Source organism: Panthera tigris, chromosome A2, assembly GCF_018350195.1.
Source record: "Panthera tigris isolate Pti1 chromosome A2, P.tigris_Pti1_mat1.1, whole genome shotgun sequence".
NCBI lineage: Eukaryota > Metazoa > Chordata > Mammalia > Carnivora > Felidae > Panthera > Panthera tigris.
The window spans coordinates 63,097,151-63,120,957 of NC_056661.1; the positions used below are offsets into that span (position 1 = coordinate 63,097,151).

The following is a 23,807-nucleotide window of genomic DNA, read 5'->3' on the forward strand; positions in this document are numbered from 1 at the left end:
TTGAATGTCCCCAGCTATTTCTCGGTTATTTCAAATTTCACTCCGTGTGAATATATCGAATGCCACACATCCTGTGCGAGTGTGTTCCACATCGTCATGCCTTCGGACTGCCTGCCCCTTCACCTCTTCTGTCCTGCCTTCATCCCTTCATCCCTTCCTTCTGAGGCAGGTGAGAACATCACATGCTGCACGTTCTACGGGGTCCATTTCCAGTCGATTGAAACCCTTCTCCACTGCTTTATTAATTTGGCCACGGTTTTTCATCTGAAAACATCTGCCCCTGCTCTCCCAGCATTCATTTTTCATCGAAGTCACACATTCCAAAATTATTTGGAGCCTGAGAGTTACAGATATTTGATTTGATTTGAATTTTATTTTGTTTATTTATTTTTTGAGGGAGAGAGAGAGAGCATGCACAAGGGAGAGGAGAGGAGAGAGAGAGAGAGAGAGAGAGAGAGAGAGAGAGAGAGAGAGAGAAGAGGCCAAGCAGGCTCCTCACTGTCAATGCAGAGCCTGACGTGGGGCTGGATGATGCTCAACTGACTGAGCCCCCCAGGCACCCCCAGGAACCAAAACCTTTTAGAGACGTGACAAGACGAAAAGGGCTTTGAGCTTTAGGAACGGCCAGCTGTGCGCAGGGAAATATATAAAGGAACGAATGGCAGACAGGGCTATGTAGCAATGTTTGTTGTATGGATTCCTTTCGTGCGTGTCTGGGCTGATAAAGGCCTGGAGTTGGTGCTGGTGATTGCCTTGTGTCTCTCCTGGTAGAGAGGAGAGAAGGGGCCACGTGCAAACTTGTGTCCTGCCTTTAGGCAAATGAGGGGGGGCTCAGAGAGCTTCTCTTGTATCTGCTTCTCAGTTGCCTTCAGATCAAGATAATCCTTAAGTCACAGGGGCATCTTCTCTGCTGCCCTTCGGCACCCTGTGAACAGACACACCCCCAGGGAGAAGCTTGTGCCGAGACAGAGGCCCAGATTAGAGCCACGCTGTCAGGCAGGCCACGGACCACCGAGGATCTGTGGCCGCTATCAGCCCCATGGGTGTGTATGCCACCCCAATCCCCTCCCTCCCTTTCGTATGTTGAATCTTTAACCCCAGTGTGGCTGTGTTGGGACATGGGGCATCTAAGGAAGTAATTAATGTTAAATGAGATGAGTGAGGGATATTGTAGTATTTTCTGCCGTTTCTAAGAGTTCGTCTTTTCATGGTGGACGTGTGTTTGTTTCCATTTCTCAGAATGGTGCAGGTGGAACCCCATCTGCTGCAGGTGAGCCAGAGGAGATTCCGAACTCCCCTCTTCTGTTCTTTCGTTCCAGACTCAGCAGAAGGAACGGGTGTATGTTTTCGTAGTCTGTATTTCGGTAGAATAGTCGTGTCCTTAGTTAGGAGGCAGAAACGAAGATGTTGCCAGAAGTGGTCCATACAGAAGGAAACTTTTCCTGCTTCCGGTTCTCTACATTTCTCGTGCCTGCCCCAGATCAGAGGGCAGGGGGGTGACCAGCCTCCTGTTTGGCAGTACAACTGCTCTCCCCTGAGATCACTGTTCTTTCCTCCTGTGTACCGGGTTCCCCGGCAGGACGACCATGTGCCCTGGCTTGCTCGGGAAAGCAGTCCTGTTCTCTCGGCATCCGTACTACACCTGTCCTGCTCACTCCCCAAAGTGTCCTCCAGTGGGTGATACGTTACATGACAGCTCTGTCTGTGTTGAATCTGAGTGCCACCGTCTGAATCTTAGCACAGGAACGATATCCTGTGTAGAACAGCTGTTCACTGCTCTTATTCCTCCAGATTTGCTGCAGATACACATACACACACGCACACGCACACACGTGCACAGGTGCACACACACACATGCACATGCGGACACATACACACGAGCACGCAATACATATGTGCACACACACGTGCATGCACACGTACACAAGTGCACGCACATAGACATACACAGGTGCATATACACAAGCACACACACAGCCGATGGCTCACCCCGCTTTGTTACTTCAAATGTGGGCAGATTGCCATTTTCTAACATTTATGGGTGAACTCCATGGGGTGCTACATAGTATTTTCATTATGTTTCCTTACTTTCTCTTTAGCCTAACTCCTGGTTAACAGGTTTTTAAAGTCAGACCTGCATGTAGTTTTCTTTTTAAATTTTTTTTTTGTTTTCTTTTCTTTTTTTTTTTTTATTGTTTACTTTTAAAGGAGAGAAAGACAGTGTGAGTGGGGGAGGAGCAGAGAGAGAGGGAGACACAGAATCTGAAACAGGCTCTACAGGCTCTGAGCTGTCAGCACAGAGCCCGACGTGGGGCTAGATCTCACAAGCAGTGAGATCATGACGTGAACTGAAGTTGGCCGCTTAACCGACTGAGCCACCCAGGCGCCCCTGATTTTCAAAAACCATTCGGTGCATTATCTCTGTGTTGACTTAGATGGTACATGGAAATTTTATTATTATTATTATTTCATTTCCTTATTTTTTAAATGTTTATTTATTTATTTTGAGAGAGAGAACACATGTGAGGTGGGGGAGGGTAGAGAGAATCCTAAGCAGGCTCCGTGCTGTCAGCCCACAGTCTGACGCAGGGCTTGAACTCATGAACTCTGCAGTCATCACCTGAGCTGAAGTAAAGAGTAGACGCTTAACCGACTGAGCCACCCAGGCGCCCCTGGAAACCTGTTATCAGTGTGCTGACCATTCTCAGTACATCCTCATGCCTCTCAAATCTTAAGAGTTGAGAAAATGCAGTTATATGCCTACATTAAATTTACTTAACATTTCTTGAGGCATGCAAATCCTCATGAAAACACAAATGTTGGAAACCAATTTGACAATACATTTCATATATTAGAAAAAAAAAAAAAAGAAAACACAAATGAAAAAAAAATGCCCTGGAGAGATTCTCTTCTGTCACTTTTAGGAGTGATGGGAGCAGACAGCGCCCGTGTGGCTCACAGAGGATTTTGTGCTCTATGAGCCCAGAAAACCTGGGGATTTGGCGGCTCGGTCTGTAGCCCAGAGGTCTCTGACTCGGATGCCTTGGGGGCCAGCTGCGGGGCGGAGGAAGGTGCTTGCTTGTGACCAAGCCTCTGTGACAGCCGTCCTACACGCTGTTTGGTACACCTGTGAGAGAAAAGCCGCGTGCAGGGAATGTGTCTGCACTGGTTCGGGTCCTCACCAACCAGTTTGTGACCCAAGCCTCTGGCTCTGTTTTATCCTGAACGCCTTACCAGCTGATTGCTGTTTGCAGAGGGCTTCGGGACTCCCCCCTCCCCATTGGGGACCCCGAAACTGAGAGGTGCCAGGGACTCTGGGCTTGTTCAGGGCGGAGGCAGGCTGGCCCAGGGCAGGCCCCAGGGAAGCCGGCAGACGGTGATGCAGCATGAGCACAGGCCACAGCGTGGCCTCGGCACCGCTGAGCACCCCATGTTCGCTCCTCACCCCATGCGGGGGCGGGACCTGAAGGGCCTGCTGGAGGCCCTTGAGTTGCTCCCGCTTGTCCGCGGGGTGGTGATTGGACGTCCCAACGTGGCCCACTAGCCTTCCAGGCTTCCGTGAGGTTCAGCCTCAGCTGCCCCATGGGCCCCGGGCTCTGCGCATCAGAAGGATGTGATGTAGGGGCGCCTGGGTGGCTCAGTCAGTTACGCATCCGACTCGTGGTTTCAGCTCAGGTTATGGTCTCAGAGTTTGCGAGTTCAAGCCCTGCATCGGGCCCTGTGCTGACAGTGCTCAGAGCCTGCTTGGGAGTCTCTGCCCGTCTCTCTGCTCCCCCCCGCCCCCACCATCTCAAAAATAAAGAAACGTTAAAAATAATAAAGCAGGATGGGATGCAGCTGCACATTTCCATGTGTAAGGAAACCCAAAATCACCTTTTCTGCTCACTCCCCTGATGTCCCCAGCGAAATAAGAACGTTTTCAAGTCTGGCTGAGAAGTCCCTCCTCCCGGGATCCTCAGCCTCCACCCTCTCCTCTGTGTGTCTGCCACGCCACGGGGATCTCCCTGTGCTCTAACCGATGGCTGGAGATCCCCACCTGCCTTCCTACACGGTGGCTCCCTTGAGGGTCACGAGTGAGACCTAATGTCTCTCTACGGTTAGTTCTTGCCGCAGGGTCTAGAAAAGGTTACTTTCATTAAGTATTTGTTAAGTTGAATTCAACAATCTGGGGCCCCTGGGTGGCTCAGTCGGTTAAGTGTTGGACTCTTGGTTTCCGCTCAGGTCATGATCTCATGGTTCATGGGTTCAAGCCCTGCATCAGTCTCCTTGCTGGCAGTGCGGAGCCTGCCTGGGGTTCTCCCTCTCCCACTCTCTCTGTCCCTCCCTCCCCTGCCCTCTGTCTCTCAAAAATATATAAACACACACACACACACACACACACACACACACACACACAACCAAATGAATATGAAGCAGGAAAAGTCTTCCAGAATTAATTTGGACAGGTCTCTGCTTCAAGTGAGCATACAAAACATGGACCATGGAAAGACAACTGTCTGCATGCAGTTGAGAATATCTGGAGGAAACTCCATGGCCCCCTCCGTCTTCTAGGCTGGGCTTTCAGTCCTTACAGGAAGCGATGTTCCTGATGTGCTGCTATGTTCACCCCGTTGGGGAACCCCACAGGGTCCTACCTGAACATGGACTTCACCCTGGCCCCTAGTCCCCACCTGAAGAAGACCTGGGACTTGAGGGCACCCCTCCACTCTGCCTCTGTCTTCACACGGCCTTCTCCCCGCGTGGCCCTGTGTTCAAAGTTCCTAATTCCTAGAAGGGCTTCAGCCATATTGGAGCAGGCCCACCCTCATCCTGTATGATCTCGTCTCAACGAACTACATCTCCAAGGACCGGTCCTATTTCCAAACAAGGTCACATTCTGACCTTCTGGGTGGGCGTGAAATTTGGGGGGAACACTGTTTATCCCACCGTACGTTTTCAGGGTAACTTCCTTATCAGATACCACTGGATTGGGCCACATTTTTAGTCACTTTTCAAAAAAAGAGGAACTTGGCTTTTTATAAAAAACCATGCCCTTCTGTTGGCTGCGGAAGGGCAACCGGACATTAAAATTAGTAGAAGACTTAACAGTGATGGTGGGTCTTCACCCCCCCGTGGTGTGCAAGATGGTGCCTGGAATGTGGCATATGGAGACATACTGGGTGTCGTTAACTAGCGGCCTCCCAACATTCACCGTGAGCACTTCATGATTTATTTCTCTGTATGAACGTGCACCTTTGTACGTACTCGGTACCATTCTCGTGAGACAATAGTGGCACGTTATTTTGTGGGAATGATTCAGAGATGGTGAATGGAAAGCAATTGGTCTATTTCCCAGAAGAAATTCAGTGCTTGATGAAAGCTGGTTTTACACCCTGGAGTGGACCTAATACCTCATCTGTGCTGCTGGATGGCATGGGAGAGGCATGTTGCGATCACCAGCAGGCTCTAGAAAACATTTCCCTGGCAGAATAACCTTCGAGGTGCTGACTGCCCCTCGCGACTCATGTCCTGGCCGCCCTTTTCTTATCCGCTCGGTCCACCCTCACACTCGGCTTTGTCCAGCTCATGGAATATCCAAACTCTGCCCTGACCTTGCGTGTCTAGTCTCTGACCCCCAAGAGCATTCTTTGCCCCACTCATCGGTATGGCTGTTTCTTTCTGGGTTCTACTTACACGTGATCTTTTTATGAAGTTCCATCCACGTGGGCACCTCCGTGCCCCTATTGAGCACCCCTCTGTGTTCTCTTTTTGATGCTCACCTTCAGCATCCTTGGAGCTCACAGTCCAGTGGGAGAAGACAGATGGCAAACGGCATAGCCCAGACCAAGTTGACTGTCCCTGGACAGCGCCCAGCACCGAGCAGGCATCCCTAAAATATTTGCGCACAAATCAATTCATAGCTTTTACTCTCTCCCCAACCGTGAACTTTAGAAGCATTTTTACCTCCCCCAGAGCCTGCAGGTGATCAGTCTTTCGGCCCGATTCAGCTGAACTTAGTGCTTTGCGTAGGACTCTGTCCTATCTCTTGGTGGCATGAGATTAAAATAAACACACACAGAAGAATCCCTTCTGACCAGGTCCTCATGCTGAAGACCCTGTTCTCGTACATGCTAGCTGGGGAGCGAGATGGAAAGTACCTTCAGGCTTCCCGGATCTAATTCTCATTCCACACACATCTGCAAAGACACAAGTCCAACTCTCAGAAAGCTCACAGTCGAGCTGAGAGATAACCCTACGAACACATCAACAGGGAGTCTTATAAATGCGACGCTAGGCGTAGCTGTACCGTGTGGGGTTGTACTAGAGCGGGTGGGGGGCTCCATCTGACGGGGGGCGGGGGTCAAGGAAGGCTTTCTGAAGGCTGTGGCACCTGAATGGAGCCCTCAGTGATACCTGGGTGCTGCCCAGGCAAGAGGAGATGCTTCTTCAGACAGAGAAAGAAACAAGTGTGAGTGTACAGGTGCTGGAAGGCATCCCAAGTAGAAAAGACGTTATCCTGCAGGCAGAATGGAGGGAGGCACGATGAGGCTTGAAAATGTGGGCGGCGATAGAATCGGGTTTAGTTTATAGTGGTGTTTCTTAAAACTTGTCTTGTGGAGGACTGTTCCTCTGGGTATCAGTGCTGATGGCCACGAAACCATCCATCTTCCTGTTGGGATTGATTGAGCTGCTATTGAGTTAATTAGGTTACCTTCCTCTGAACTTCTCAGAGCTTTTAATATGCTGGATTGGCCACACGAAGCCTATTTTCGTCTGTTTTTTTTTAGCTTGGGTTTGATTGTATAATGAGCACGCGTGAAGCCTGCGGAGGCTAGGACTGTGCCTGTATTCTGTACCCCATTCTCCCACCCCCCCTGCCTCTGCTCTCAACACCTTCCAATTTTCTATCTGTTAAGTTTATGAAAGAATACCATTTCTCTGAGAATGACCTTTTTCACTTAATAAGCGCATCACTAAGCTTCTTCCATATTGTTGCGTGTTGGTGTATATGCCTTGTTTTGAATATTGCACAATATTCCCCTGTACGAATTGTACACCACAACTTATTAATCTTCCTTTTTAATGATGGACAGCATGAGCTCCTTCCAGTTTTTTTTGTGATTGTGAACCGTGCTGCATGGACATTCTAGAATATTCTAACACATACCTCCAGTTTTACATATACAAGAGCTTCTTAGGGGTTCATTCAGAGAAATGTTAATTGCTGATCAGTTGCGTAGAGTATGTGATCCTTCTATTTCAGGAGGTGATGCCAAACTTTTCCAAAGTGGTTGTAAACTTAAAAAAAAAATTTTTTTTAACGTTTTTTTATTATTGAGAAACAGAGAGACAGAGTGTGAGCAGGGGAGGGGCAGAGAGAGGGGGAGACACATAATCGGAAGCAGGCTCCAGGCTCTGAGCCGTCAGCACAGATCATAAACCTCGAGATCATGACCTGAGCCGGAGTTGGACGCTCAGCCGACTGAGCCACGCAGGCGCCCCCGAAGTGATTATAATCTTGCACCTGTTTAGTGCTTTCGTGTATTTCTTAAAAATAATTAGCTCAAGGGGTACCTGGGTGGCTCAGTTGGTTAAGCGTCCGACTCCAGCTCAGGTATGATCGCTTGGTTCGTGAGTTCAAGCTCCGTGTCGGGCTCTGTGGTGACAGCTCAGAGCCTGGAGCCTGCTTCAGATTCTGTCTCCTTCTCTCTCTGCCCCTCCCCCACTCGTGCTCTCTCTCTCTCTCCCTCTCTCTCTTAAATATAAATGAACATTAACAAAAATAAAATAACTAGCTCAAGAAAATGTTTATGCCAAAGAGCATGTTTTGGTGGCATATTCCCTTCTAGTCTAAGAATCCATATGTTGCACATGACCACGTGTTACGCACGTCCGCTAAATTGGGGGTGTACGATGCTTTTATAGGTGTGCCAGCACACAGCAAAGGTTTTCGCCCCGACGCGCATTCTCTCTCCTCCTAAGTGACCTCAGTCTATTTCCTGTTGTCCCTTCTCCTGGTTCACTTGGAGGTCATGCAGATCTGCCCTGCTCTGTGGATGACACCTGGGTTTGCAACCGGCCTCTCTGCCTGCTGGCCTCTTCAGAGCCGTGGGTAGATTGTGGTTCATCACCTTGCAGCTTCCAGGCATGGAGTCTGGTTCACTTCAGTCTTTCTGACTCTCTTTCCCTCCTAGGCAACTTTTTCTGTCTGTCATCTTGTAGGATTTCTTTGTCTTTAGAGTGCTTGATATTTTCATCATTTTGGCATCAGACCTGTGGATTCCAGTTTAGGGGGCTCTCATTAACAACTGGAAGCCCCTTTGGGGTGGTGTTAGGACAACGCGTTTGTTCAAGCATGCCCCCTGGGTCACTCTGATGCACAGTAAATTTTGCGGATAACATGGAGAGAGAAACAGTATGCTGTTTAGGAACTGCCTCAGGAGTCAGAATTAAGCACTAATTTTCACTTCCTAGAGTCTGGTAATGACAGATTTCACATGGTTCTAATAGCACTTTAAAATATGGCCAAGAATTTGAAGACAAACAAAAAGCCATAGGAACAAGCGTTTGACTCTTACGACAACAGGGACAATTTAAAGCCAGTGTTGTTTTGTTTTTAACTGTGACCTCTAGACCTAAGCACAAATCTAGTAGAAAGTAAACTGTAAATAACTTTTAAACTTGCCCTTAGTAATTATTCCAAGCAAACCACTTTATAGATCAATATGTTTTTCACACAAAAAAGTATTTTAAGCTTTCATATTTGTTCTCGGATTAATAGGTCAAAAGAGAGCAATCCAGAGTGTTTCCACAGATGCTACAAATAATGTTTTCTTTTTATGGGCACCATTTCAGTGGAAAATATGTCTCTTTGCTTGTAAAAGTGTTTTCTCATTTGTCAGAAACTTGAAGGCTGTTTATAGGGAGGTCACAGTGCCTACTTAGGAGACATTTCTGTGCCGTAAATTTCAGCATGCTTCATTATTGCGCATTTCTGTCCAGAGCTGTCGCACATCCTGTGAGGCTGGTTGTAAACCACCTGAATGCTTTCACGCCTCTGTTGTATTGTATGCAGTGGGGAAGATGGCGTTTTCCTAGAAGGAATTATTCTGTGTTGGACGCCGTAGCAGTGTATCCCAAGCTTCTGCACAGTGACGGCCCTGAACACCAAGTTGTCCTCAGCAGAAACACAAAACTAACTCGGTGTAATGAGTTGGTCTTTCTTTTCCAACCGCCGTTCTGAGCCTGTGCCCTTTCTCTCATGGGTTGTTTTCTTCCATGGTGAGGGGCGCACAGTTCAAAGCCAGTGATGTCTTCGGGGCAGGACCAGGAGAGGAGGAGGCGGCAGAGGGCTCTTAGGAGAAGGAATCCAGAGTTCAAATGCTGCAGATGAATTGCGACCAACAGGGAAACGGGGAAGCTGCAAGGTCAGGGCTGATCTGCGGGATCTGAAGGCCATGTAATGGGGTGGGGCTGTGCGGGGCGGGGCGCGGCCAGGTGGATTAGGGCGGGGCGGAGGGTCGAGTCAGATCCAGGTGGGATAGGGCGGGGCTGGGAGGTCGGGGCGGGTCCAGATTGATTTCTGCTTGGGTCATGATCTGGCAGTTGGCGGGTTTGAGCCCCAAACCCCGCTCTGTGCTGTTAACACCGATCCTGCTTCAGATCCTCTGCCCCCACTCTCTCTCCACCTCTCTTGCTTGCTCTCTCTGTGTCTCAGAAATAAACAGTAAAAACAAACAAACAAAAAACAAAACAAAACAAAAAACTATTGAAAAAGAGAAGCTACTGTTTTAAGTTCTTTAAAATAAACCTTTGTGTGCCTTTGTTAATTTATGAGCTCCTTTCCAAAGAGATTTGAGGTCACTTTCAGATAAGTAATCTATCGTGCTAATAATACACCATTTTTCTTTATCTTGGGAATAAATGTTCCCGATCACGATCACGTCCATTCAAAAGCATTTTGTAAACGACACGGTGTAAGTTCTAGAAAGTAATACATTTTCGTTTGTAAACACAGTCATTCAGGGTTTTAATTAACTTAAATAAGGCCATTCCCTATCAGTCCATTTCAGACAGCTTTAAATGATCGTTTCCTGTACGCTTTCTCAAGTCAAGGTGTCTCTTACAATTGGTGTATAAAATTTAATATAGAGATTGTTTCCACACCTCTGTCAAGCTCGAGGGATAGTGTGTCTTATCACTGACGGTGTCTTCAGTAAGTAAATTCGGTATTGGTGGCCTTGGTTCTCACCAACGCTGAACTATTTTTTAAAATTTCTTTTTTCTTTCTTTTCTTTTATCTTATCTACCTGTAGCAGGGTTCTTGCACAGAGTCATGACACAGAGGCTTTTCTTTCCAGGAAGCAACTTTATTCGTGCCAGCACGGCTCAGTTGGGTTCGTACCCAGAGAACTGAGCCCTGAACGCCACATGGCGTGTATTTTTTACTTGTCTCCCATATATGGTAACCCACAAACATGCAGTCTGATGAAGTGGTCTCGTGTTACAAGGTCACGAGAGATGTTGTCATGTACGCACATGGCCAGGTTACCTTCACGTTTTCTTTAACCTAGGGAGGGTACCCTACCACATTATCTAGCTGTCATCTATCTATCTATCTATCTATCATCTATTAACGCTGCTTGAACTATTACCAAGCTTCTGAAGCTTGTGCCTGTTAAATAAATACTATCATTCAATGTACACTTAAAGCACACCCAGGATTCTATGCTGAGGACTTCTTACCAAGAAAGTGTTGTTCCATGTAGCTCACATAAAGAAACAAAACACATGAAAGTACAAAGTTTCGTTGCAGGGCTATCTCATAGAACAAATATGCAGAACAAACCAGAGCTGCAACATTAAGAGAATTTTTTTCATAGATTTTAACATATTAATAGGATGAAATATCATGCAACCTTTAAAATTCATTTTTAGAAACCACGCAAAAGTGCCAAAGATGGTAATATTATAATATTAAATAAGAAAATGAGAAACATAATACACTGTGAATGCAAATATATAAAAATGCGTATCTGTGTGGGCAATACTTTGCTTTTGAGAAAATCCTTAATCTTTTTTTTTTTTTTTTTTTAATATTTTATCTTTGGGTGAGTGCAAGTGTGGGAGGGGCAGGTAGGATCCGAAGCGGGCTCTGTGCTGACAGGGTGACAGCAGCGAGCCCAACGTGGGGCTTGAACTCAGGAACTGCGAGCTCATGACCTGAGCCGAAGTCGGATGCTCAACCGACTGAGCCACCCAGGCACCTCGAAAAAAATCCTTAGTCTTATTGCTGATTTGGCTTTACCATACAAACTCTACAGCTGAGATCATTGCTCTAAGAACCGTTTGCCTGGATCAACTCAACCAGGGTGGCTGTCCTGTGATCTGAGCCGGGAGTACTAACAAAGCCACCCTGTTTCTTTTGTGTTCTGGTGAGCAGCAGTGGGGCCGAGGACCAGGAGCTCATCCACGTGCTTTTGAGGGCGTTTGCAGATGAAGATCCGCTCTGTGACGGTTTAAACCCCAATTTACACCCAGACCTGTAAGTATCTGATGGCTTTGTGAGGGTGCAAGCTGCCAACCCAGAGCACCGTCTCCTGTGCAACTCGGAGCTCTGATGGAGGGTTTCCATCTTGTGAAATGAACATTAGCCAAACCAGTAGGTTAGTAGCAGACAGGCTTCGTGGGTATGCTTTCTATTGTAGCAGAAACATCAATTAATAATTAATAGCATTCAATTTGTGTGACAAAACCCAAAGGTAAAAAGCGTAAAGGAGCAAGAAAATATGAAATATGTATTAAACTGTTACTTTTAGGGCAAACTTGTACATATGAAAAGATCATATGTTTTAAAAAATTTTTTAACGTTTATTTTTGGAAAGAGAGAGAGAGAGAGAGACAGACACGGAGCACAAGTGGGGGAGGGGCAGAAAGAGAGGGAGACACAGAATCGGAAGCAGGCTCCAGGCTCTGAGTTATCAGCACAGAGCCTGATGTGGGTCTTGAACCCATGAACCGTGAAATCATGACCTGAGCCAAAGTTGGATGCCAACCGACTGAGCCACCCAGATGCCCCTAGATGGTATTTTTTTTTAACTAAAGAAACTTAATGGGGTGCCTGCGTGACTTAGTTGGTTAAGCCTCAGGTCATGATCTCAGGGTTTGTGAGTCTGAGCCCCGAGGAGGGCTGATTCTCTCTCTGCCTGTCCCCACTCATGTGTGCACGCATGCTCTCTCTTTCTCTCTCAAATAAATAAACTTTGACAAAAAACAAAAGAGAAACTTTTAAAAGTTTCCTGAGTTTGGGGGTGAATTACTTTGAACATTGTTTTCTTCTAGGATTTGAAAATGATAATATTGAGATGACTTTTTAATGGAAACTTGTTAAAGCATGCCTTTCTCCGTACGCAATTTTCTAATTTTGCTTGACTGTTATTAATTGAGGGTGTATTATAAATACACTGCAGTCATAGGAATCGAGATAGCTACAGGATCTGGCCCTCCTCCAGGAATTTGCAGTTCTGGGTAGAGCACGTGGGCAGAGTGATAAAACCATAATGATGTATTAAGGACCAAAGCGTCTGTTTTTAAGTAATAAATATAAAAATCCAGACAGTAAAGCAATATCGGCAATACGTTTTTCTAATTTGTGATGACACATCTGGCTCATTAGTCATGTTGGCAATTAGTTCGAGAGGGAAGTAGTGGGTTCAGAGATGTCTTCTGCGGAAAAACAAAGACTTTTCGTCGGGGGTAGGAGCTTCTAGGGCGATCCTGAAGCAGGCGGGATGTAAAATGCACACTTTGAGCAACTGACATCTAGCCCGGGGCCCTCCTGGAGCCTCCTGGAGTGCTGGCCCCACCTGTCATAGAGACAGAGCAGATAAAAGGACATTTCTTTATCAAATCTCTCAAGAGGGGGGAGAAAGGTAGAATCTGTGCTGAGGACAGTGGAACATATTCAGAATTCTGTTTAGACACAGATTTCCCTTGTAGTTCCTTTCAGGCCACCCCCGATGGCTCCCTGTAACCCCCCCTCCCCTAGCCTGGAGCCCCATCCTCAGCCCTGCCCGCAGCCCACCCTCATTGGTTTTCTCCTCAGCCTTTCTTTTCCTTCCAGAATCTGAGGTTTGGTGTTCTCCCTCCTCTTTGTGAAATCCAACTGGTCAATTCTTAACCCATTCATTCCTGTTTTGTAACGCTCCTGCCCTTTTTTTCTTGGTCACCATGACAAAAGGTGGGGGTGGGGGGCTGCCTCATACAAGAGTGCTGCTATTTTGGGGGCTGAAGGCTTTTCCTTTCTTCCCTTCCCAGTTCCTTGGCTGGTCTAATAATTAAATCGACATAAGACAGATTAACAGGAGAAAAAAAAAATTAATTAGCATGTACGGGAGCTCATGGAAATAAAAGACTCAAAGGAGTGACCAAAGCAGGCAACTCTTAGACCTTTTACACAAAGAAACAGTACATTTGTGATGAATTGACAGGACAAAGAAGTTTGGGCTTGGGGTGGGGAATCAGTAAAGAAGTAACAAGGTTTCTTTATACAGTCTTCTCTAGCTAGGAGGAGAGAGAGTACCTTTCACAGGGAGATTTATCTCCGGCTTTCAGGACAAAGGGTCAGACAGTGCCTGGCTCACACCGGCTCTTTCTTATGTAACTTTAATTCAAAATAATCAATATGCCCCAGTAGCATTTTGGGGGCAGCCTTCCCTGAACCCATCACTGTGAATACTTATATTAATACTTTCTGCCCATGTTACAAAAACAAGGTTTGATTCACTAAGGTCCCAGATGGATGCAAAAGGTTTTACTTACTTTGCAGTAAGTTTCCTTCTGTGGGTATAAACTATAAACTAGTATTGAATTCAGGGATATCTCTAGTTCAGGGACATTTTCCCTTCCTGGTTGGCTTGAGCAATCACTTAGCTGTTGAATTAGAGGAAACATTTTAAAGTAATGAGTGGGGGGGGGGGGAGGAAAAGAAAAAAAATGAGTGGGGTTCTGCTTGTGGGTTATTTTTCTGTTGAGATTCTCGGAGCATCATATGTGAGGGTGTGATGATGAATTCTTGACTTTTACTTCTTTTCATACGGAAGGCAATAAAGAGCTCCAGAAAAATCTATTATGGTATAAACCCGACTCGAAATGTAAGTCTTTCTCATAATAGTAGATGATGTGTAATTTAAATTTTAAAATGTACCAAAGTTGCCAATTTTTAGGAGCTGACCGGTAGATTTAAATACTTAGTTTCATGTCGCAAAGGCTGTAGTCTGGTGACACTTTCTCCTACGTCTCTGAGATAAAATGGTCCCTTTTCCCTCCCACTCTCATTAATGGTTTACACGGAACAAAAGCAGAAGTCAGCAAATTTTATATTCCCATTGAACTTTAAAAGCCAGGTGGGGAGAGGTGTAAGGTTATTTCCATGATTATGTTGCTACAATATGAGGAACCATCCTGGTGGTCTGAGGTTCCTGGCGCTCCTGATGTTAGGTCCTCACAACTAGGAATGGCTGGCGACACATTCCCTCAGAGGGGACTGTCAAGACGGATGTGGAGGTCGCACATTAAAAGCAAAGAGAGTGTGCAGATTGGCCATGGAGGTAAAGGGGCGGGGAACCCAGATTCAGGGACCGGCTGCCTGAGCTCATATCTCAGCTCTACCATGTATTAGCTGTGTGTTGGGGGCAATTACCGTCTGCTCTTTTTGCATCAGCGGCTCCCGGTTCTCTAGAAAGAGCAGCGGTCATCTCAGATGACAGGGTGGCCCTGATACCAGACAGAGCTCCAGCTCTGAACTCAGGTTCCCTTGCTCGCTGCTGGAAAGCCAGTATTGAGAGACCAGTGCTGGTGGGAAAGGAAAGTTCGCTTTATCCTGGGAGCCAGCCACGTGGGGGTTGGTGGACTCATGTCCCAACGGCCGTCTTCCCTGTCCAGGCCAAGCTGGAGGCTTTCAGAGGGGAAGGCATGGGAAAAGGGAGGAGGGGGGGCCGCATGCAGGCCAAGCAGGTGCCCGGGCGGTCAGCCGTTTCCGACATGCTCCCAGACAGACTTGCTGGTATCTGCCTGCACTGTTCTCGAATGTGGTTAGGCTTTGTCTTCTGGGAGAGTCTGGCCATTGGCGCTCAGGGCCAGTGGTCTGCAGATCTCAAGGAAAGTGAGTTCGCTCTGGTACAGACCGAGGGACTTAGGTCAGCAAGCAATGAGTGCAGGAGTTTCTTGTCATGGGACTGGACATTTGGCACCTTGGTGTTTTCATGTTGGAGCAGAGCAGCCCAGACCGTGAGCGTGGGCTCAGGGCGTGAGACACTTGTCTTACTCTGCGTGATCTTGGACGAGCTACCCGACCTCTCGGAGCCTCCACGGACTCTTCTGAAAAGTGGGGCCAGCGAGAAGTCTTGGCAAACATGTCGGGCAGGGTGCCTGTCGTTTAGGAAATGTGCGTTTCCCCCCTTCCTAACCAAGTTCTGAGTGGATAGGAATACAGTAAAACCTTGGATTGCGAGGAATGTGTTCTGCGAGTGTTCCGCAAGATGAGCAAACATTCCTAATAAATTTTAACTTGATAAACGAGCAATGTCTCACAACATGAGTTGTATGTGATGCTAAGCATCGCATGAACACAGCAGAGTCAGTGGTTCTTGAGATTCGCTTTGATATATGAGTGCTTTGGATGACAAGCATGTGTCTGGAACGAATTACGCTCGCAAACCAAGGTTTTACTGTACTTATTACTAAAGCGACTTTTGATGTACAAGCACTAGTGAAAAAGAAAAGAAAAAAGAAATTCCAAGGATGGGTCCTACCAGAGAAGAAGCTCTGGGGGAGCTTGGGAATAAAAGGTTTGGGAACCCTTAGGCAGGTGCTTTTCGTCGGTTTCTGTTGTGCAGTGTTTCTTTATAGTGGAAGTGTTATCATCGGTTTTCTTTCAAGGACGATTAAATCGCTGTGTTACGTCACCGCGAGGAATTAGCAGCATCTTGTGCTTATTAATTGCTGCCTTGGTGCTCAAACTACCTCGGTTTTTCATTTTTTAAAAATTTTTTAATGTTTATTTATTTTTGAGAGAGAGAGAGAGAGACAGAGTGTAAGTGGGGGAGGGACAGAGAGAGAGGGAGACACAGAATCTGAAGCAGGCTCTAGGCTCTGAGCTGTCAGCACAGAGGCCGACATGGGGCTCGAACTCGTGCACCACGAGATCGTGACCTGAGCCAAAGTCGGACGCTTAAATGGACTGAGCCACCCAGGCGCCCCAAAGTACCTGGTGTTTTGAGACCAGGTGCCTGCGGATCCAGACAAGCCTGCGTGCTGCCCCCACCCACCGTGAACGTCCCGGAAGCCGTGTGGTAGTGGATTATACAGCCAGCCAAGTGAGTGTCATTTAATAGAATGGAAATACTGTCACTGTGATAAAACATTGTCCTCAGATTAGCATCTCAAAGGAAAACAAATGAAATAGAGCCCTGCCTTCTGCAGCAGGAGAGATTATCTTGGGACCAGCTGGAGGCTGATGGAACTCTCTTTTAGGGAACCAAATAGCTCTGTAATGGGAAAGATCACCGAGTCTCTCCTTCGTTTGTTAGGAAGAACTCTTCGTGCTGGCGAGTGGACCCCCCGTCTCACCTGCAAGTCCAGGATTCCTGCACCTGCCTGGTAGGTTTCTGCAGCGTGTTTGATCTTTTCCAAGTCTCAACCTCAAGTAACAGAAATGAGCTCACTCCATCTCTAAGGTCTTCATTTTTGTTAACTTGGTGAGTCTGTGGTTGACCTGATGAGCTGGTTTTTGGAAAAGCTTCATTATACAGAGTGGACACTTAGACGATGATGTGGATGTTCTGTGGGTTCTGCAGTGGCCCTGCTATTCATTGCCTGCTGTTCACGATCATTAATGTCCCCGGTGGCATTTATTAAAGAAGTCCGTGGTTTTCAATTCATGATAAAGAAGCTAGAATTGCCTTTTGGCGGAAATTTCCCCGAATTTTAAGGCAGGATGACCTTGAACCTCTTGTCTTGTGCTACCTGTTAAAATCTAAGATACTGGGGCACCTGGGGGCTCAGTTGGTTAAGCATCTGACTCTTGATTTCAGCTCAGGTCATGATCTCACGGTTTGTGGGTTTGAGCCCCATGTCGGTTTCTGTGCTGACAGCTCAGAGCCTGGAGCCTGCTTCGGATTCTGTGTCTCCCTCTCTCTCTGCCCCCCCTGCTCATGCATGCTTTCTCTCTCTCTCTCTCTCTCTCTCTCTCAAAATAAATATATAAAAACTTAAAAAAAAAAAAGCTAAAATATCACCTAGCTCTTTGGACTATGGCTGAGTCACACAGAAACGTGCAGAGGTAGGTATCCCACGGTTGGACAGGGGCCTTAGCGATTCATCCTGCACAGGAGAACGGAATGAAATTTATTTGGAAAACTGATTGGAACTGCCCTCAGAGGAAATCCCCAAAGTTTAGTTAATGAAAAGCTATAGGCCTGTTAGCTGCACTCGACAAGCTAATGTGCTATCCTAGTTTACAGAAGAAAAAAAAAAAAAAGGCAAAGGAACAATCTCAGTTTAAGTTGATTGAGGATCTGTTAAGGAAAGAAAGGGCCTCCTGATGAACACGTTTCCGGGGGCTTCTGCATTTAGCGGCACAGGGGGCTGAAGGTTCTGTCCTGGATGGACACGACCTGTTTCCTGCTCTGGCGGAGTGTGGGAAGGTGGCTGAGCGCACTGGCACAGCCCTGGGGAGGGCACGCGGCTGGTGAGCGACCTGAGCCTTCGGTGACTTCCCCAGGTGTCCCTGTGGCCCAGGCTGACATACCCTCAGCTGTGCTTCCTGCTGCTCGGTGGGGACAACCCAGCTTTCTTTAGCTTGAGAGTTTCTGGACACAATGATTGATTCCTCCCTGTCTTGGTTATTCCGTTTCGTCATGAAACCACTAATTTTTCATTCCCTGCTCTTATTGTGTGGCCCTGATTTAATCATCCTGTTACAGCGATGCCTTTTATTACAAGCTGCCTTCGATCGTTGTAACTAGATTGGATATCAGTGGCCAAGGAATGAATGAATAAATACCAGAACGGTGGATGGAGACGTTCCGAAATTGATGTACGATTTCAGTAACATGCCCGTAGGGAAAAAAGTTTCGTGTCAAGTAGCCCGAGGGCCGGACAAGCCTGGTGACACTCTTCCTGGTGACGTGACCTTGCACCTGCACTGACTGTGGGCTACATCACACGCAGCACTTTCCGCGGATTATTTGACTGATGATTGCTTCTTGTCCGTGGCACCTGTGCTCCTTGGGGACGCACTTTGAGAAATGCTGGCCCACACGTTGGGAGGTGGAGAACTCCCGTCCAGGAGATGGGACGTCAAGGTGGAACTTGTGCCTGCCCCAGGAGGAGGGCGCCGTCCCGCAGGCCAGCTCCAAGGAGCCGCACTGGGTGCGCAGGAGGAAAGCCTGTGCCCACGGCCAGTTCCCTGCTCTCCGGCGATCACGCGGAGCCCAGTTACCAGTGTTTTGGCAGAAGCCGAAATATTTCTCTCCCCTAAAATTCATACGTTTGCCCAGAAGCCTGCTGTGTGGGATTATGTCCAGTGCACTGGATTGTTATCAAACACGCGAGTGTCTCCGAACCCTACAGCCATGTTGCGGGGTCGGCTGTGATCCTGAGGGGGCTATTCGAAGACATGCCATTGGAGAGCTCCGAGGGGACTGTAAGTGAGCTGGCTCCGAAGGACGAGGGGAAGACGTTTTGGGGCTTAACTGTCCCTGGAGGACAGCACAGTAGGACCAAAAACTTGCCGTGAGGAATGAGCATGGCTTCCCACGGACAGTGTGTGGGGGTTGTGTTCGCCTCCTGTGGCTGCTGTAAGGAACTGCATCTTCCTGCAGCCTGGAACCATACCCGGGGCTGAAATCAGGGCGCTCCCCCTGGAGAAGCTGGGGGGGTCTGCTCCCGGCCCTCCCCTCTCTGCCGGCTGCCTCACTCCCTGGCTCCTGCCTGCCCTCCTCCAGCCTCGGCCTCTGTGGCCACGCTGCCTCCTCCCGTCTCTCCACTTCCCTCTTCCGAGGGTGCACGTGACTGCGTTAGGGCTCATCCTGACGACCCAGGAGAATCTCCCCTTGCCAACATGCTTACTTTACCAACTCTGCCACGGAAGGTGGGCTTCACCGGTTCCCGAGACTGGGACCTCCGTGGGCCATCGTTCGGCTTACTGCAGGGGTCTTATTCTGACAGAACCAAATGGATAGGGTTAGAAAGAGAAACTGAGGACATCTTCTAGTGGACCCAGCTTCTCGAGAGGAATTTGAATTTTCCTGCAAGGCAGTCCTCTAAATGCAAGGCACTTTCTGGAGAGATGCGTCCAGATGCAGTGGGCAGATTGGAAGGGAGACTGGAGGCAGGGAACCCGTAAAGGGTGTTGGTGAACCCAGCCCCGAGACCACCAATGTTGGCCGACTTCTAATTGATAACAGTTATTCCATTCGGTGTCCTCCCCCATCCTTTCTACCGAGAGCCTGAAAGCACTGTCTCAAGTTTATCTCCAGCTCTTACTCAGCTCTTTCCTGGACATCTGAACCAACACACCACCGCCAGTGGGGGCGGCTGGGGCCATTTGCACTGTGCAGGTAGGAGAGCACGCTTTAGAGGCCGACGTGAGGGTTGCTGGTGGTGTTAGCTCCCTGGTGTGTGATCACTCCTGCACTGTCCTGGGAAGCAGATTCTGGATCCCCACGGTGGCAGGGCAGGGCCTCTCCATGCCGTGACTGTCGTGATTCTGAGCGGGCGCCGCCTCCCGTGAGTGCTGGACGGCCGTCTGGTTTCTACTTCAGGCTCTCGTGCGAGAAACACGTGCCTTTGGAATTCTCCCGCTGACCGTCCCTCAGCTAGTTGCCTCTGACTCTTTCAAGTCCATCGAATGCCACATCCCCTCAGCGAGAGTATTTTTTCCCTTTTGAGTTCTTACAAATCCACCCACACTTTCGTACAGAAAAGGATGGAGATTTCCAGAGCGTAATTGATGGCAAAGGTCATGGTGGGATTTGGGTATGATTCTCAAAGGCAGGTGACTCTTAGATTGAGAAATCAGAAGATACGAAGAGCCCCGGATAATTTATTAAAAAGAGAGAGCTAGGGAATGTCGCATTTAAAGTAACGTCATCAGGGGCACCTGGGTGCATTAGTCGGTTAAGTGTCCTACTTCGGCGCAGTTCATGATCTCACAGGCAGTTCGTGAGTTCGAGCCCCGTGTTGGGCTCTCGTCGAGCTCTCGTCGGGCTCTGTGCTATAGCTCAGAGCCTGGTTCGGATTCTGTGTCTCCCTCTCTCTCTCTGCCCCTCCCCTGCTCACAGTCTCTCTCTCTCTCTCTTTCTCTCTCTCAAAAATAAATTAAACATTAAAAAAATTTTAAGAAAAGTAACATCAGTACACCCGCGTGTGCCTTCTAAATGTGTTTCTGTTTACCTCTCTGGAAACCCTCACAGACGTGTCCCAACAGAAGTGCTGGGGCTCCCTACCTGACCAACCGCCTGGGCCACACTCTGCTGAACCTGTCTGCTTTCCGCCTGGAGGAATATTTGCTGGTGCAGTCTGAGAAATCGAGGTGCGTGCAAGCTGGCTCTGGGTCTTTCCTGCTCTTCAAGTTACTTTGCAAATCCTATGGTTTCGAATGCCAGCGTTCTTAAAGCTCAGACGTCGAATGCTAACCGTGATGCTCATAAAAATGCCGAAGAGACACTGTAGGCCTTAATAAGGTTCCTGACCGCTGGCTGTTCCTCTCGCACACGGAGGGTTGGGGGAGGGGGGTCATATCAATGGAGATTCACTCAGGGAGCTAGAAGAGGTTTTACAGCTTCAGAGAATAAGTACAGCGAAGTTAGCAGCGTAATTTAGTAGTGTCCGACCTCGAGATTTCCCTCTATCTGGGCGTCTGATACGCAAATGTGGCTGCAACTGGTATCTTAGGTCTTTTCTGGAAAGCTTTTGTTTTGTGCTGAATTTCCCTGAGCCCGAGGGGGTGAGTCTAGATGAGGAGCATGGGGAGTGAGTGCTTCTCATTGCTTTAAATTGCAACCACATTTGCCACGCCGTCAAATTTCCTAGGACCTCAAGCAAATCCCGTGGCTTCAGTACAGAACATCCCTTGGTCAGTCCTCAGGGCCTGCAGACACCCCTGCCCTTTAGCCTTTGCCATTCCGGTAACACCCTCCTCCCTGGACACGGCCGCCCCCCCGTGACTTGCCTGCCTCTCTTCCCAGTCCCATCCCATATGTCATTAAACATGTCTGGGAATCTATTTTTGGAAGGCGGGAGTTTGTATGTCTGGGACTTAGAGTGAAAGGCACTCATTGTCTCTCCAGTGAATTCATTAAAAAAAAAAAAATTTTTTTTAATGTTTATTTATTTTTGAGAGAGAGAGAGAGAAAAACAGAGTGTGAGTGGAAGAGTGGCAGAGAGAGAGGGAGACACAGAATCTGAAGCAGGTTCCAGGCTCTGAGCTATCAGGGCCCGCGGGGCTCGAACTCAGGAACCATGAGATCATGACCTGAGCTGAAGTCCGATGTTCAACTGACTGAGCCACCCAGGCGCTCAAGTGAATTCATTTTTGAGTGAATGAATGAATGAATGAATGAATCAGGGAATGCCTTAAGCCTTATTCTTTTGCCTCAGGGAAAGGCAAAATTGCCTCAGGGAAAGGGCACTGTTGATGGAAGTTTGCTCTTCAGGCTTCTTTTATCCAGAGTGTGGGAACCAAAGTTAAATACATGTTTACCTTTCCTCCTTCCTTCTTCCTTCCTTCCTTCTTCCTTCCTTCCTTCCTTCCTTCCTTCCTTCCTTCCTTCCTCCCTCCTTCTTTCTTCTTTCTTTCTTTCTTTTCTCTTTTCTTTTCTTTTTTTCTTTCATTTCTTCCTCCCTCCCTCCTACTCCCTCCTTCTTTCCTCCTCCCTCTTTCTTTTCTTTCTTCCTTTCTTTTCTCTTTTCTTTTCTTTTCTTTTCTTTTCTTTTCTTTTTTTCTTTCATTTGATTCCTCCCTCCTTTCTCCCTCCTTCTTTCCTTCTCCTTTCTTTTCTTTTTTTTTCTTTTCTTTTCTTTCTTTTCTCTTTTCTTTTCTTTTTTTCTTTCATTTCTTCCTCCCTCCCTCCTACTCCCTCCTTCTTTCCTCCTCCCTCTTTCTTTTCTTTCTCTTTCTTTCTTTCTTCCTTTCTTTTCTCTTTTCTTTTTTTCTTTCATTTCTTCCTTTCTCCCTCCTCCCTCCCTCCCTCCTTCTTTTGTCCTCTTTCTTTTCTTTCCGTTTGTTTGTTTGTTTCTTTCTTTCATTTCTTCCCTCCCTCCCTTGTTCCTCCTTCCTTCTTTCTTCTTTCCTCCTGCCCGCCTGCTCTTTCTTTCTTTCTTTCTTTCTTTCTTTCTTTCTTTCTTTCTTTCTTAACAGCCAAACAATAGTGCTTCATCAGTAAAAGGTTAGTTTCAATGGATACAAAATTGCTGTGTAAAATAAGTTTTCAAAATACCTTTCTATAGGTAAAGATTATCTCTTAGTAAAAGCAGGTATCTTTAGGGGTCCCTGGATGGCCCAGTCAGTTGAACATTGACTTTGGTTCAGGTCATGATCTCATGGTTCGGATGTTCGAGCCCCACGTCGGGCTCTGTGCTGACAGCCCGGAGCCTGGAGCCTGCTTGGAGTTCTGGGTCTCCCTCTCTCTCTGCCCCTCCCCTGCTCATGCTCTGTCTTTCTCTCTCTCTCAAAAAGAAATAAACATTAAAAAAAAATTTAAAAAAGCAAAGTAGCTTTAAATAAAGGTATTTGTTTAGATTTGGGCAGCAGAACAAAGGGGGATTTAGAAGTGAGACAGTGGTGGTCCACCCCCCCCCCCCCCCACTCCCTCGCATAACCCTTACCAGGTGGCCCCTGGCTCTGGTGGTTTTACTCACATATACACGGGGTCTGCACTTACCACTTGTAAATGGGCTCCTGGCTCCAACTTTTATTTTTTTTTTTAGTTTTTTTAAGTTTTATTTTATTTTATTTTATTTTATTTGAGAGAGACAGTGAGAGTGGGGGAGGGGCAGAGAGAGGGAGAGAGAGAATCTCAAGCAGCGTCCGTGCCACCAACGCAGAGGCCGATGCGGGGCTCAAACTCATGAAACCGTGAGATCGAGACCTGAGCTGAAACCGAGAGTCGGACGCTTAACCGACTGAGTCCCCTGGCGCCCCCCATCCCCAGTTCCACCTTTTCAACAACTTATACTAGTGTAGTTCAGGCCAAAATAACCCAAATAATTTGTGCCTTGATTTCTCATGCCCAGTATTTTTGGAAGCTGAATGGGTTCCAGATGCTACACGGCCCATGCGATATGGGGACACAAGGTGTAGTCCCCACCCGGGAGAACGCACACGGCTGCGTAAACGATACACTAAACAGACCATTAAACCCGGGGTGAGGGTTGATAGGATGGTTGGAAATGTCGGGTACTGTGAGAACCCCACAGAGGAGGAGCGTGCCCCAGCTGGCGTTCCCTGGGACGCCTTCCTGACGAGGTGACGTTTGTGTTGAAGATGGGAGAGGCCCGAGTGTGGAAGACGAAATGATGCCAAGCGGGGTGGCTGGGAATTGTGGGATGGATCGGGTAAATCGGAATAGCTGGTGTGCGGGAGGGATGACCAGTAAGTAAAGTCGTTAGCATGCAGGTGATCAAGCCGTGTCCTGGGCAGGGCGGCGCCTCCTGACAAACCGTGAGTTCTGGGAAGGACACTTTGTAATATGGCAGGGTCGTCCCTGGCGAGCCTTAGCCGTGCCTGCTGGGTGTGTGGGGTCCTCCCTGGACGCCTGGCTCCG

The 23,807-nt window shown here is 47.8% G+C and overlaps 1 protein-coding gene across 1 annotated transcript in view; it reads left to right on the plus strand.

Moving 5' to 3' along the window:
- The window catches only part of ABCA13 (ATP binding cassette subfamily A member 13), a 366,745-nt gene that overhangs the window by 214,390 nt on the left and 128,548 nt on the right, over positions 1-23,807 (plus strand). Inside the window, exons 43-45 of the mRNA XM_042977198.1 lie at positions 11,423-11,524; positions 16,569-16,638; positions 20,457-20,575. Of these exons, the coding sequence (XP_042833132.1) occupies positions 11,423-11,524; positions 16,569-16,638; positions 20,457-20,575 (291 nt within the window). The remainder of the gene's footprint in view (positions 1-11,422; positions 11,525-16,568; positions 16,639-20,456; positions 20,576-23,807) is intronic.